At 40.9% G+C, this 14,775-nt stretch overlaps 1 protein-coding gene across 1 annotated transcript in view; it reads right to left on the reverse strand.

Moving 5' to 3' along the window:
* Positions 1-208: 208 nt before the first annotated feature.
* The window catches only part of LOC122802175 (pseudouridine 5'-phosphatase), a 769,412-nt gene continuing 754,845 nt past the window's right edge, over positions 209-14,775 (reverse strand). The window contains exon 7 of the mRNA XM_044071846.1: positions 209-384. Coding sequence (XP_043927781.1) covers positions 209-384 — 176 coding nt within the window. The remainder of the gene's footprint in view (positions 385-14,775) is intronic.

Genomic DNA, 14,775 nt, shown 5'->3' on the forward strand with positions numbered 1-14,775 from the left:
TGTACTGCTGGTTGTGTTTGACCACCATTTCCATATATTCAAAACCATGGTGGTCAAACACAGCAATAAGTTATTTAAGAAAAGGAGAGTTCCCAATTAATACTATTGGGAAATGCCACATTCTTAAGCTCTTAGGCACTATTTTTTGTTTTAGGCATTCTTTAAAGTACAAATTATCCAATTGAAGCTTCTTAATTTTAAGAAGCAGTCAGTCTAATTTCTGTAATTTATCTACATAATTGACAGTACTTACTATTGCACGAGTGTTAGAAAAACTAAAGGTTAGATCCAAATTAAGACATTCATTCAGGACGACCACCTCATTCATTGTGTTTGTGGCAATGCGATTTCCGTTCTGGTTCAAAAATTGTTCCTGCTCGCTGCCTAATGTAGAATTAGGTCCAATCAACATAAAAAATGAGAATTGGAATTATTCAAAGATTGGAAACCGCCACTAGTTTTACTTGGGTGCGTTAGCTGCTCCTGCAGCAAACGCTGAACTGAATTCCATTCTTGTTGCATGGAGGCATGTACTTCCTGTTCAATTAAGGAAGTACATTGGGTAAGTAAAACAGGTTGACTCTTCTCCAAACTGTCGAGCCATTGAGACAGTTTTTCTAAAGAAATATTAAGTGCAGCAAAGTGAATTGTTCACGGATTGGGTGAACAGCATAAGTGAATCCCCCACTTCAGTGCCTGAAGCCATAATGCCACGTAAAATCAGAAAGAACTACCACAAATGAGCAAATGAAGGCACAGAGTAGGGGAACACAATATATGCCAAAAACTGCCAAAATCAGTTAAAAGATTATTCCACTGCACAATTAGAAGTAAAAACATTCGAAGTGAGAGGTTTCGTCTCTGCCAAATCAGAGACTTCTTCAGAATAACACTTCAAATAAATTACACACTTTTATACAATCATAATTAAATTCACGCCCCCTATTTCATGCAACAAGTCAACCAGCACCCACCAAGAAATTACATTTGTAAATAAATTATTACACCACATTTTATCAAAATAACTAAATAAATATATAAAATACAATGTGCGTTTCCCATTAGACCAACTGGTTAATACATAATGTTAAAAAGTAAAAACTTTAAATATATGTAAAAATAAATGTATAAATATATATATAATGTGATATAAAAAGGAAAATAAGCTGTTTACATATTTCATCAACAACATAACACTTGTAGTAAATCTCATTTATCCAAACCTTTTAAAGATGGGTCTAGTTTTAATGTTAATAACATAGTTGTAAGATTAAATAAGAAGTGTTCTTGTATCACTGAAAAAGTAATTTATTGCGCTTTCTGCTCTAAATGCACCTGTTTTTATATTGGAAAAACAGAAAGGAAATTTAAGAATCGTATATATGAACATTTGAGGGACATAAAGAACAGGAAGGATACCAATGCGTTAGCGAAGCACTGTATGGAATTTAATGACCATTCTTTCAAATTCACTATTATCGAAGTCCTTGAACTACACAGAAGGGGTGGTCCCAGTCATTAATTTTAGAGAAACATGAAGCATTATGGCAGCTCAGAACAAATGCCACACAGTGAACGGGTCTTAATGATTCATTTTCACTGTCATGCTTTCTGAAATTGAAAGCTTTGGATAGATGAGATTTATTACAACTGTTATGTTGTTGATGAAATATGTAAACAGCTTATTTTCCTTTTTATATCACATTACATATATATATTTATAAATGTATTTTTACATATATTTATAGTTTTTACTTTTTTAACATTATGTATTAACCAGTTGGTCTAATGAGAAACACACATTCTGGTATTTTATGCATTTTATATATTTATTTATTTTGATAAAATGCAGTGTAATAATTTATTTACATATATAATTGCTTGGTGGGTGCTGATTGGCTTGTTGCATGAAATAGAGGGTGTGCATTTAATTATGATTGCATAAAACTGTGTAATTTATTTGAAAAAGTGCATGGCTGCCTTTGGTCACATGACAGGAATCAGTTTTGCCAAGGAGCAATCTACAATCTGGGTAGAGAGTACTAGTGCTGACACTGGTGACAGCCACGTGCCCTGAATGCCTAGCCCTGGATGAGGGAGAGCACACTAGCAGAAGTGGACAGTAGGCAAGTAGAATAATAACATATGACTTAGATGGCTGTATGGGGATGGCTTTTGTCTTCTGAAATACAGGGACATTGGACTGTTTTGCCCCAATGTCCATGCATGCATGCCTTGTTAAGAAGTGCATGCAATCTAACAGAGTATCAGATATATATAGAAACACGTACAAACACTTGTTTAAAGCAGCTAAGTGCAGCCAGGCACTGCAATACTTTTGACAGCTAATGAAGGGGGAGTTGTTCAGGATATTAATTAAATTTCATAACTTTCTGTTGACCAGTGATATTAGTCCCTAGCTCTCGACCTTCCCACCTGGCATTTTCCATTTACTCTCAAGGGAAGAAACGAATGGGTGGACTGAAAGGATACAACACATGATGATCCTGGTGGGGGTGATGGTGGTGAAAAGATGTATTTAAAAATGGACATGGACACAATGTTATTAATGTGCAGAGGTCTGATTTAGGAGACTAAGAAAGGTTGGCGCACAGGGTAATGACTAACAATCTGAGTGATGGTGAGAAATTAAGAGGGAAAGAATTTAAAACAGTGACTAAGGATACCGTTGTGGATGTCAAAAAAGTCAGTAGTGATAATACTCAAAGAAAATAGACTGGACAGCAGAACTGGTGCTACTAATATGCCAAGTGAATGTTTGAGAATAATTTTATGGCCCAAATCAGGATAATGGAGACAGCTTTTTATGACCCTTGCTTGGATAGAGAAACAGAAGATAAGGCAAGTATAAGCGGTGCTAGATCCAGAATTAGATAGGTTGCATGGTGTGTGTGTGTGTGTGTGTGTGTGTGTGTGTGTGTGTGTGTGTGTGTGTGTGTGTGTGTGTGTACACATGCACATGTGCACACACAAGTTCTGCATGAACTGCAGAAAGAGCTTAAAACTGCAGTGTAGATGGTGAGCCTTGTTGCTATATGGAGATATAGAAGGGGTGAGAAAAAGGGCAGTAGTTTATGTTTCCTAGAGCTCAGTATATACATATTAATTGCCTAAACCAGGACCAAGTAGATAAAAGATTAGCAGGAGTGGCTGCAGAAGTTAGTAGTGGGGAGATTTGTATACTGCATCATAACTATGTCATTCCGCATTTGAAGAGTATGTTCAGAAGACAATGAGGTACAGATGGACTCCATGAAAGGAAGAAACAGGTGATGAGAGGAGTCAGTGTTTTGCAGAAGGCATTCATTTTGGTGGGATAGAATCAAAGTGTCATGGAGAAACCGATTAATGGGAGAGCTTGGGCAAGAGAGGTAAAGCAAAGGTGAGAAACGTGAAAGAGTTGACGGCTAGTGGGCAGGTGACAAAGGTAGAAAATTAAAATGTGAGGAGTTAGGAAGAGGTAGATTACAACTAGGAAAATGCATGTGCAGACCAGGAATGGGGCAGCTCAGAAGAGCTATTAAATAGAAGGAATGCAGTTTGGTGGGAGAAACTGAAGGTGGCTGGAAAATTGTTGGCATGAAAGGTAACGGTTGAATGGGATAAAGGCAAGTTTTGCTTGATAAAGGCTCGAAGAAGGAATGCCGATCAGAAGACAGGAGATATTGTAGAGCTTTGTTGAGTACTACCACGAGTTATACAAATCAAAGTCAATGGAATGGGATGGGTAGATAAAGGTAGGGCGGGTGGCCCTCAAGTAAGGAAGGTGGCAATGCTAAATATGGGAATATGTGAGGCTGAGATAAAGTACAGTTATGTGAATCTTACCATAACAGTAGCTTTCCTTCTCATCACTGTTGCAGTATTCATAACCTATGGGATCTCCTGCCAGGGATAGCCCTACATCAGGCCAGTATACCAAAGCCTTTAACTCCTACCAATGTTGCATGTCAGAAGTATGCTACTTGCATAGTATGCTACTTGCATATGGTATAAAGGTGACATATGGACTCTCTAAACTCAGAACTGAGGTGCCCTGGATAACTAGAGCCACCCCAAAAGAAGAAGAACATGTACATCCAGGGGAAAAAATGGAGATGCCTAAGAAGAAGTGCAAAGACCCCTCGGGCAGGCAGATGTTCTCAACAGAAAAGGAGAAGAAAATGGAGCAGGAGGGAGAAACTGAATACTGCAACAGTGAAGAGAAGGACACCTACTGTTGTAGTAATATTTTACACAACTGTGTCCATTATCACTGTTGCAGCTTTCATAACCTGTGGGATAGTACAAACGTTACTGTAAGGAATGGGAGGAGGAAGGCAAGCAGGAACTCTCGACAAACCCAAGAAGGATTGCATTGGCAAAACCCACCCTTGCTCTGAAAATGACATCCAGCTTGTAATGTTTGGTGAAGGACTGCAGAGACCAAGTAGCAGTTTCAAGGATGGAACTGTGTCCAAACCCTTTAGAAAGCTCCAGAGAAAGCCACTGCCCTGGTATAACAGACCAGAACAGATATACAAAGCTGTTTTCCATGAAAGGAATAATAAAAATAAATGGCTTTTGAAATCTATTAGGAGATGGTTTGCTTAGAAACTGCCAAACCCAATGTCACAGCATGAAAAGAAACAAAATGTTAAGATTTACGTATAGCCTATGCATTATCTAGATAATACCTGAGCTGTCTATGAAGATCCAAGGTGCGTGGAACCTTCTCACTAGCAGACTGCAGCGAAAGAAAAAAGGAAGGAAGCTGGATAGACTGATTAATGGATAATTCATTGACTACCCTGGGCATAAAAGAAAGATTAGTATGAAGAAACACCCTGTCTCTATGAACAATCAAAAAAATGGGAAACCGCCATCACAGCTTGGAATTCAGAAGCTCTCTTGGTGGAAGCGAGGACAACCAATACAACAGTCTTCCAGGTGCAATGTTACAGAGAAGCACCAGCAGCAGGCTCAAAGGGAAACTGGGTCAATTTCTCAAGGACCAAATTAAGATCCCAAGAAGGAGGGAGAACACCTCTCAGGAATTGCTTAACCTCAGAACGAGAGGCCAATGGAGGATTCAATGGCAGACAAGAAAAGATTGCTGCCTAGTAGATTTGAAAGCAGAATATACTAAGCCAGCATGGAGCAGTTCACACAAGTAAGGGAGAAGAAAGGGACCCCAACAAAAAAAGTGATCCTGGTGAAGCTTAAGACACCATACAGAAAATCTCTTCCATTTGGACATACAGGAGTTTCTGGTACTGGGCATCCTAGCCTCTTGCAGAAAACGTAAGAATGTCTTCAGAGAAGTGATGTTGAAAGGGGATTAAAACGATATCACCCAAAGTGTGAGTTGAAGAGTGGACAGATGAGGGTTTAGGAGAAACCGGTCTTGTGAGAGAAGATTCAGCCGGTGAAGTGACTTGTGATGATTGCTACTGGCTAGATGAAAAAGGAGGGGGAACCACTGCTGTATAGAACAGCAGGGAGTCAGTAACAAGATTTTCAAAGAGTCCTGTCTGACCTTGTGCACGACCTTGGGAAGAAGGTGAAGAGGAACATCCCCTTTCACAAAAAAAAGTAAAACATGGCATTCACCCTCCAAGCCAGAGAACTTAGGGTTCTGGAACAGAAGCAAGGAAGCTTTGTTCAGAAAGGAGGCAAACAGATCCACGTGAGAGACTAATGATGAGCTATGTCCAGAAACACCTCCCTGTGAAGCATCCATTAGTGATGGTGTGCCCTGGACTTGCTCAGAGATTTTGTCACTAGGTTTTGTTCTGAAGGAATGTAAACAGCCTAAAAAGAATCCTGGATTTGGATATCTAGATCCCAGACCTGAAGGGCTAGACTACAAAAAAAGATAAGATCTTGAGCCCCTGCTTGCTGATGTACCACATGACTATAGTGTTCTCTGTATATACCTTTTAAGGACTTGGAGACAAAAGGGAATGGAAAGCCTGGACAGCAAAGATAAGGGCTTGCATCTCTTTGATGTTGATGTGATCCAGTCACAGATGAGGGAGCCAGAGGCACTGAACCCTCATACTGCCTGAAGCAGCCTCTCATCCCTGACCTTTGACATCTGTAAAGAGCTCCTGGGAGGCTATAAAGGGATGACTGGATTGACAGATATGGCTGAGACCATGAGCCCCAGAGCCCTTAGAAATTCCCTGGCAGGCATAAGAAACAGAGGAAGCAAGGACTGAAAGTAGGTGGTTATAGACTGTACCTTAGGAGCAAGCAGAGATGGAACAATTTGAATCCTGCATCCCAGGGAGATGTGATCCTGAGAGGGAGACAGAACAGATTTTTGGAGATTGATGGTGAATCCCAGAATTCGCAACAGGAGCCTGGTAAAGTGCAGGTCCTGTAGGAGCCTGGAAGGAGCACATCATTCAGATAAAGGAATATTTGTACTCCTTGAAGCCTGCAGAAAGCTATGACTAGAGCCAGGCACTTTGTGAACATCCACAAGGCTGTGGAAAGACCAAAAGACAAAGAAGTGAACTAAAAATGAGAGGAAGAAACAGAAAAATGTACAAATTTTATGAACGAAGAGAGAATGGGAATATGAAGGTAAGCACACATCAGATCCAGGAAAACCAGGAAAGCTTAAGAAAACTATACGTGAAACAGAGTCTGGAGGGAAAGCATTCTTGATTAAAGTATCCAAAAGAGAAAGATCTCGAACAGTCCCCCTTTGTTTCTGGGTTCCATAAACATGCTGGAATAAAACCTTGTACCTCTGAGGACCTTTGGGATGGGGCTGACTATTGCCCTAATCTTGTAAACCCTGCGAGACCCATGAAAAATGGGGAATTTGATCTGCAAGGTTGAGAAATCCCCCAAAAGGGGGGAACAGACCTCCAAGACCATGAAGAAACCTTGACAGATGATCGACAGAACCCAACAGTCTGAAGTAATCTGTTGCCAAACAGGGAATGACAGATAAAGTCTGACAGAAAATAGAATCAGAGGGAAAACGAAGACAGAATGTCAGATGAAGGCAGATTTGTCCTTAAATGAAGGTTTTCGAGGTCCAGGTATCTGAGTTGGTTTGTCCAAAAAAAAAAAAAAAACACTCCTAGGAACTTTCTTACCTTTAGAGAACTGATGAGGCTGTCAATAAACAAAGGCAGTTTTACCAGGACAATTCTTCTGAAAGTTAGGAATGGGAGAGAGAAAAATCTGTATAAGGTCCTTTGTGACCCTGCCGTCATCCTATAAGGTCTTAAATAAATCTGCCACTGGACTACCAAGGGGATTTTGATTATCTACTGGGCATCAAGAAGCTTAGCCTTCATGCCATCAGGCAAAGGCTGAAGATGAAACCAGGAATATCGCCTCATGACAGAGCTTGAAGCAGAAGCTCAACAGGAGGCATCAGCAGCATTGTAATTACACTTAAAGAAGTGATGAGCCACCTGATATGTGAATCCCATCAAGGAAAGAGCAGTGAACCTAGCCTCAGAATCAGGCAGGTCAGACAGAACCCCTCGCAGCTGAGATAAAAGGGAGAATGTATACCTGGTCATGTGAATTTGATAGTTACTGGCACAAAATGTCAATGTGTCAGAAGTGCAGACCTTCTTCCCTAGGCTCCACAGCTCAACTATGCTTGTCTAAGCTAAAAAGCTAAGAGGAAGGCAAAAGCCAGAAAGATTTATCAGCACAGACAGAGTCAGAGACAATAGCACAATCAGAAGGGGTTTTGTTCAACAGTATTTTAAGAGGAGGAGGAGAAGTACCAACATCCTGGAAGAAAGCAGTGGTAGCTATAATACCTAAAGAGGGTAAAGATCCATTAGATGGACCTTTACAAGCCCATCGCAATACTAAACCATGATTATAAAGTGTTTGTGTCTATAATGGCTAAAAGAATGGCAAAAGTAATGCCAAAATCGATAGATATGGATCACTGTGGTTCTGTGGAGAGGAGGCAAACATCTGACAACATTAACAGAACACTGATGATCCAGAGGGAAGCAGAATGCAACAAGATACCATAGCTGTTGGTGGGTCTTGATGCAGAGAAAGAATTTGACAGAGGAAGCTGGGACTTTATGAGCAGGGCAATGGAAGCATTTGCATTTTCTGAAAAAAATATAAAGTTGATTAGAAGGATATATGAGGGATCCGAGGTGAAAAAGTGGGCAGGGTCCCCTCTGATAATTTCTGCTTGAGCAGAGGAACCAGACAGGGGTGTCCTCTTCCCCTTTGTTATTTGCATTATATTTGGAACCACTGGCAAAGAAAATAAGGGTCTCAGAAATTCAAGCATATATATATAAAAGCTGGCACTATTTGCAGCAATAATGTTTTACACCTGACAAAACCAGAAAGAGACATGACAGTGCTGAGGAATATTTTGAGACAGTTTCAAATCTTTTCGGGATACAAAATTAAAGAAGCTAAAACAAAGGCAATAGCAGTAATAAATTATGTACCCACACATGAATTGGTCCAGCAATATCAGTATTTATGGGGACATGATAAAATGAAGTATTTAGGAGTTGGATTAAAATGATTTTGGTGTGGCAGCTAAGTATATATGTAGGAAAAGACTAAACAAAAGATAAAACAAAAAGTGAGATATTGGAAGCTTTGCTTTGGCTCACTGATAGAACACACTGTCAAAAATGGTGACTCCACCTCCACCAGTAGACTTGTCACGCATGGAGTACCACAGGGGGTCTGTGCTTGGCCCCTTACTGTTTGGTATCTATTTTTCAGAAGTCCAGACCAAAGTAGACGGCCTTTGGCTCACCAAGTTCCTAGATGACTGCAAACTGGGAGCAATCACCGAGTCCCCCAGCAATGTCAACATATTACAAGAAGGGCTAACAAACAATATTGACAACACCCCCTGAGTTCCAACCCAGTGGTGCATATATATATGTATATATGTAGGAAAAGACTAAACAAAAGATAAAACAAAAAGTGAGATATTGGAAGCTTTGCTTTGGCTCACTGATAGAACACACTGTCAAAAATGGTGACTCCACCTCCACCAGTAGACTTGTCACGCATGGAGTACCACAGGGGGTCTGTGCTTGGCCCCTTACTGTTTGGTATCTATTTTTCAGAAGTCCAGACCAAAGTAGACGGCCTTTGGCTCACCAAGTTCCTAGATGACTGCAAACTGGGAGCAATCACCGAGTCCCCCAGCAATGTCAACATATTACAAGAAGGGCTAACAAACAATATTGACAACACCCCCTGAGTTCCAACCCAGTGGTGCGAGACTTGGGAACACAGGTTGACAGCAATCTAAATGTTGACCACCAAGTGGTAAGGAAAGCCTTCTAAGAACTGTATCTTATAAGCAAGGACATAGCATCCAGGTCAAGGGATGTTATAACTCACCTGTGCTAGACTCTCACCAGACCACTAATAGAGCATAATGCACCCTTTTGCTTGCATCTCACCAGACACCTGCAGCAGCTGGAGAGACCTCAAAGGTTTCTCACTAAGAAAATACAGGGACTCCAAACCATGACCTATGTGGACAAGCTGAAAGCCCCGTCACTTAACTCTGTATCTTATAGGCTGCTAAGATGTGACTTATGCCTGGCCTATAGGGCAATCTCCAACCCTGCCCTAATGGAAATGCTGCACATCCACAAGTCAAATGGTTCAAGAATCACTCGCTCTAGAGATCTCAACTTAGCTTGTGACAGTAACAGATCGTGCTGGAGATACAGATATGTCTCCCAGAGACTGATGCTTCTCTGGAATAGACTCCCTACTCATGTAAAACAGAGCTCCTCACTGACCCAATTCAAACACAACCTAGATAACTGGATGGGAGACCACAAATTCGCCCCTGGGGTGACACCCTTGTACCTTATGGACAGGGGTAACTGGTGTTGATTGCATACTTGCTCTTTTCATAAATTCAGTCTGCGAACTACCCAAAACAGAACAAATGGGGAGACTTGGGATCAACATGGCTAGGCTTGTAAAGGCTCTGCAGCCACTAGCCTAGTAACCTCCTATGAACCTATAAACATATGAAAAGCATCCTTGAAATTTCACCAATACCTAATTTTGCACAGGGTGACTAGCTTGCACAGTGTCAAGCACTTCCCCAGAGTTGCAAGCCAGATACTCTCAACTTTACCTTCTCAAATCAACCATCTAATAATTAAAAATGGCTTGTTGGCCATGGATTAGAACTTTACCACTATCTCTGTTGCTGGCTTGGTGGATATAGGCATCTTGAGGCAATGCAGAAATTGATTCATGTTCTCTGACAACCAACTTACTCTCAAACAAACTGATAAGGGATGCAATAGATGTATTTACAGAATGTCACTCTCACATAAAAGCACTCCTAATGTCAATCAGTTTGTCAGTAGTACACACACTGTACCCATCACAGTGCATCTCAACACAAACCAGACAGAGAGACCCACATATGTTGAGGCACTTTCATGTAACCTTCCTAAACCCCAAACACCCCATAGACAAAGTAAATATAACAAATTCAATCTTTCATTCAATCTTTCAAACAAAACACCCACATCAATAATTACAACCACATTTCATGGAGCTTCTACTTCTAAGCCCATGAGGCAAGCAACCACACAAGCCATTATTCTGTTCTTTGGAGACTCCATTGTATGACACACTGATATCCCTCTCATCAGACTGAGTAAGGAGAAAGGAAAGGTCAGTTGCTTAACAAGGGCCAGGAGCTGCCATACAATCAGGTCATTGGACCACAACTACTAGAATGACTCAGTCATAGTTCACATGGGTGTAAATGATCTGTGACATACACTACCAGACTATATGAAGAGAGACTTCATGGAGCTCTCAGAATGTGTACCCCAGACTGGAATGAGCAGAATTCTACCTTCTCCAAGAACGGTGCTGCAATATTACCAGAAGATGTCTGACATTAGTAATTGGCTTAGTTTCTGGTGTCATTCTAAGGGGTGTGATATTTGTTCATATAGAAGGAACTGGTCAACAGACCACAGTGCTTTGCCAAGGATGGTCTGCACCTCTCCTCTAGGGTTTTGAATATTGGAAACAACATGGATCTTTTTTAGGCAATGCCAACCTGACAATCATTTCAACATAGCAAATCATAATCAAGAAAATCTAAAGATGATATTGTTCAATGTTAGGTGTATAATAAAAGAAGTCCACTCCTTACAAGTTCTGCTCACCCTAGACAATGCTGAGACATGATTTAAAGTCTTGGAAAGCACCCCAGCAATGCAATGCTATAATGCATTCCACACATTTAGACAAGTTACTACACAGGCTGGGAGTAAAGGTGGAGTTGTTACAATTTACATAAAATAAATATACCTCAAGGCTGGCAGATGAAGAATTTGAGCTTTTCCACATTCAAATCTCCATAGGCAAAGTCTCATATCTCTTCCTTGTTAGCAACAGGTCCCCTCTATGACTCACATAATGCATAACACATATTTAAGTTTACTAGAGATGCTTACCATCCAATAAATACCATACTCATTGCTGACTTTTATTATCCCATTATTAACAAGAAATCATATATGACACCAAAAGTGGAGGCGTAGAGATTCCTGGACTTCGTAAACACAAACTCCCTGGACCAGATTGCCACAAGAGTTCTGAGATTAAAACTGCTGTTTGACTGCATTGATGTTTAGGTATTCTATATTTAAGGTTTGGATATTCCCATTGCTTTTTTATTTTGGTCTTACATTAGAGTTTGCTGTATTTTAAATGTTGTTTTACTTATTTGTTTACATTTGGTAATCGGGAAAGTCAGACTGGGTGTAAAACCCATTTTCAGCAGACGCCAGAGGAGAAAAGCACCACATGCATCTTAAAAGTACAAATACATACTATTACAGAAATTTTACAGTATAATCAATAACATTTTTCAGACAATATACATATTACAAAAGACAAATTAAGAGATATGCCGTACAAATTGAGAGACACAGTAAGTAAAGGTTCTTTAAAGTAACAATTCAGTTAAATATAGATGGACAATAGAGGAACGACTGCTGAATCCTACACAAATGCACTTTATAACCACTTACACGAGTGCACGGATCGTGCTATCCCTAACCAAGATGCTAGCCTCCAAAAAAAGGAATCCAATCTGGTGGTCCCCTGTCATAAACAAACTCTACAACAGAAGAAAGAAACTGCTGCAAAAAAGAGTAAAATCCCATGACTGGAAGAACTCCCTGGTCAGCCTCACTAAGAAGCTGAGATCCCTCATAAAATCCTCCAAAGCTAGTTATGAAAGCAAAATTGCCACTGATTTTAAAGACAACCACAAAGCATTCTATAGCTATGTCAAGAATGTCAGTGGCAACACTCAGATCTGCTCTGAGTTACAGCACAATGGCACTAAATATACAGAACCAACTGGATATTGCCAACATCCTGGCATATAGGTTCAGTGCTAACTTTACCTGCCCTCACCCCCTAAAGGGCCCATCTCTATACCGGAAGAATGCAAAGTTTCTGTAATCATGACTGCACAGATAAAAACCACACTCTCCAAAGCCAAGAGCACAGCATCCATGGGACCTGACAACAACCCAGGCTGCATTCTACATGAACTACAGAATGAACTGGCATCCCACCTAAGCACCATGTTCAATAATAGCCTCACATCAGTCTGTGCCCACTGAATGGCACACAGTGACGGTTATCCCACTCCACAAAGGGGAGCCACCACGGACCCCAGGAACTACCGCCCCATTAGCCTAACGAGCCTGGTCTGCAAGGCCATGGAATGTATCATCATGGAACTTATAAACAAAGACATTGGTAATCTCCAAACTGTGGACCCCACCCAGTTCGGGTCTGTAAAATGCAGATCATGTCGCCTATACCTGACTGACTTCTTTGAAGCAGTCACCAAAGCCGTAGATGAGGGTAAGGTGGTTCACACAGCCTATATAGATCTCGCCAAGGCTTTTGACACCATCCCCCACTCTGGAATTATAGATAAACTCACTAAACTAGGTATAAATCCCTATGTCACAAGATGGGTTGCCAACTGGCTTACTGACAGAACCCACACTGTGAAAGTAGCAGACTACAAATCAGACTTCAGACCAGTGACAAGTGGAGTACCACAGGGTTCATTCCTGGGTCCTCTCCTGTTTGGTATCTACTTTTCTGAAGTACAGGCTAACACAGAAGGTCTTTGGCTAATGAAGTTTGCAGATGACTGCAAACTAGGAGCCATAATTGAAACTCCTAACGATGTGGACATCCTACAAAAGGGCCTTAGTGAGACAGATGCCTGGTGTCAAAGCCATGGCCTCAAGCTCAATGCCAAAAAGTGCATTGTCATCCCCTTTGGTAAAAACTCTGTACCCATGAGCTACCACATAGGTGGCAGTCTACTTAACACTGAAAGTGTGATAAAGAGACCTTGGGACACGGGTGTCTCTCCTTTGATAATCACATCGCCACAGTAGTCAGGAAATCCTTCTACGTGGCAACACCTCATCACAAAAGGATTCTCATCCAGGAAAAAAGAGGTCATTGTTCCCCTCTACTCATCACTCTTTAGAACCATTATAGAGTACAACGCCCTTTTTGGTATGCAACTCACAAGACATCTACAACAACTGGAAAGGCCGCAGAAATACCTCATAAAGAGGATTACCGGCCTCAAACAGATGCCCTACGCAGACAGAATAAAAAAACTCCAGCTTTACTCCGTAGCATATCGCCTACTCTGAGGCGATCTCTGCCTAACATACAAAGTTATGTCAAACCCAGGGCTGTTGGACATGCTCCACATAAAGAAATCCTAATCCCTTGGAGCTACACGCTGTAGGGACCTAAACCTTTTCACCACAATAAACAACATGCTGGAGAGACAGATTCCTGTCCCAGAGACTTCCCATACTCTGGAACAAATTACCTATCTATATCAAACAAAGCTCCTCATTAGCACTCCAAGAAAAATCTCGACGATTGGATGGGAAATAGGAAATTCACCCTGGGGATCACCTCTGTGGCTCTGCTCAACAGAGGCACAGGAAAATAATTTTCTTGGGTGGCGAAAGCCAAGGTACCTTTTTGGCTAGGCTTGTATAGGCCCTAGCGCCGATAGCCTAGTATCTACCTTTGAACCTATGAACCTATACGATGATACTAGCATATTGGCCTGGACGGCCTTATAAGCCTAGCCAAGAATGTTGCCCATGATCTCTCAAAGTCAGCACCTGTTTCCCCTGTCCAGCAAATGTAAAGTTTGAATATAGCAATTGGCTGGAAAGAGCTAGATCAGTAACAGCAAGCAATTCTACAGCCACTTACACTTGGCTAGTATATGTACAAAGCCATGGCTCATTAAGGAAACATTTTAGGGAATTTTTAAACTGATGAGCATTGATAGTAGTTCTAATAGTATGAGGAAGAGAATTCCAAACTTTTGTTACATTGTGAGACTATCTCTTCCTTGTTAGCAACAGGTCCCCTCTATGACTCATGTAATGCATAACACATATTTAAGTTTACTAGAGATACTTAAAATCCAATGAATACCATACTCATTGCTGACTTTTATTATCCCATTATTAACTAGAAATCATATATGACACCAAAAGTGGAGGCGTAGAGAATCCTGGACTTCGTAAACACAAACTCCCTGGACCAGATTGCCACAACAGTTCGGAGATTAAAACTGCTGTTTGACTGCATTGATGTTTAGGTATTCTATATTTAAGGTTTGGATATTCCCATTGCTTTTTTATTTTGGTCTTACATTAGAGT

Source organism: Protopterus annectens, chromosome 5.part0 (assembly GCF_019279795.1).
Source record: "Protopterus annectens isolate FY-2018-M chromosome 5.part0, PAN1.0, whole genome shotgun sequence".
In the NCBI taxonomy this organism is placed as follows: domain Eukaryota; kingdom Metazoa; phylum Chordata; order Ceratodontiformes; family Protopteridae; genus Protopterus; species Protopterus annectens.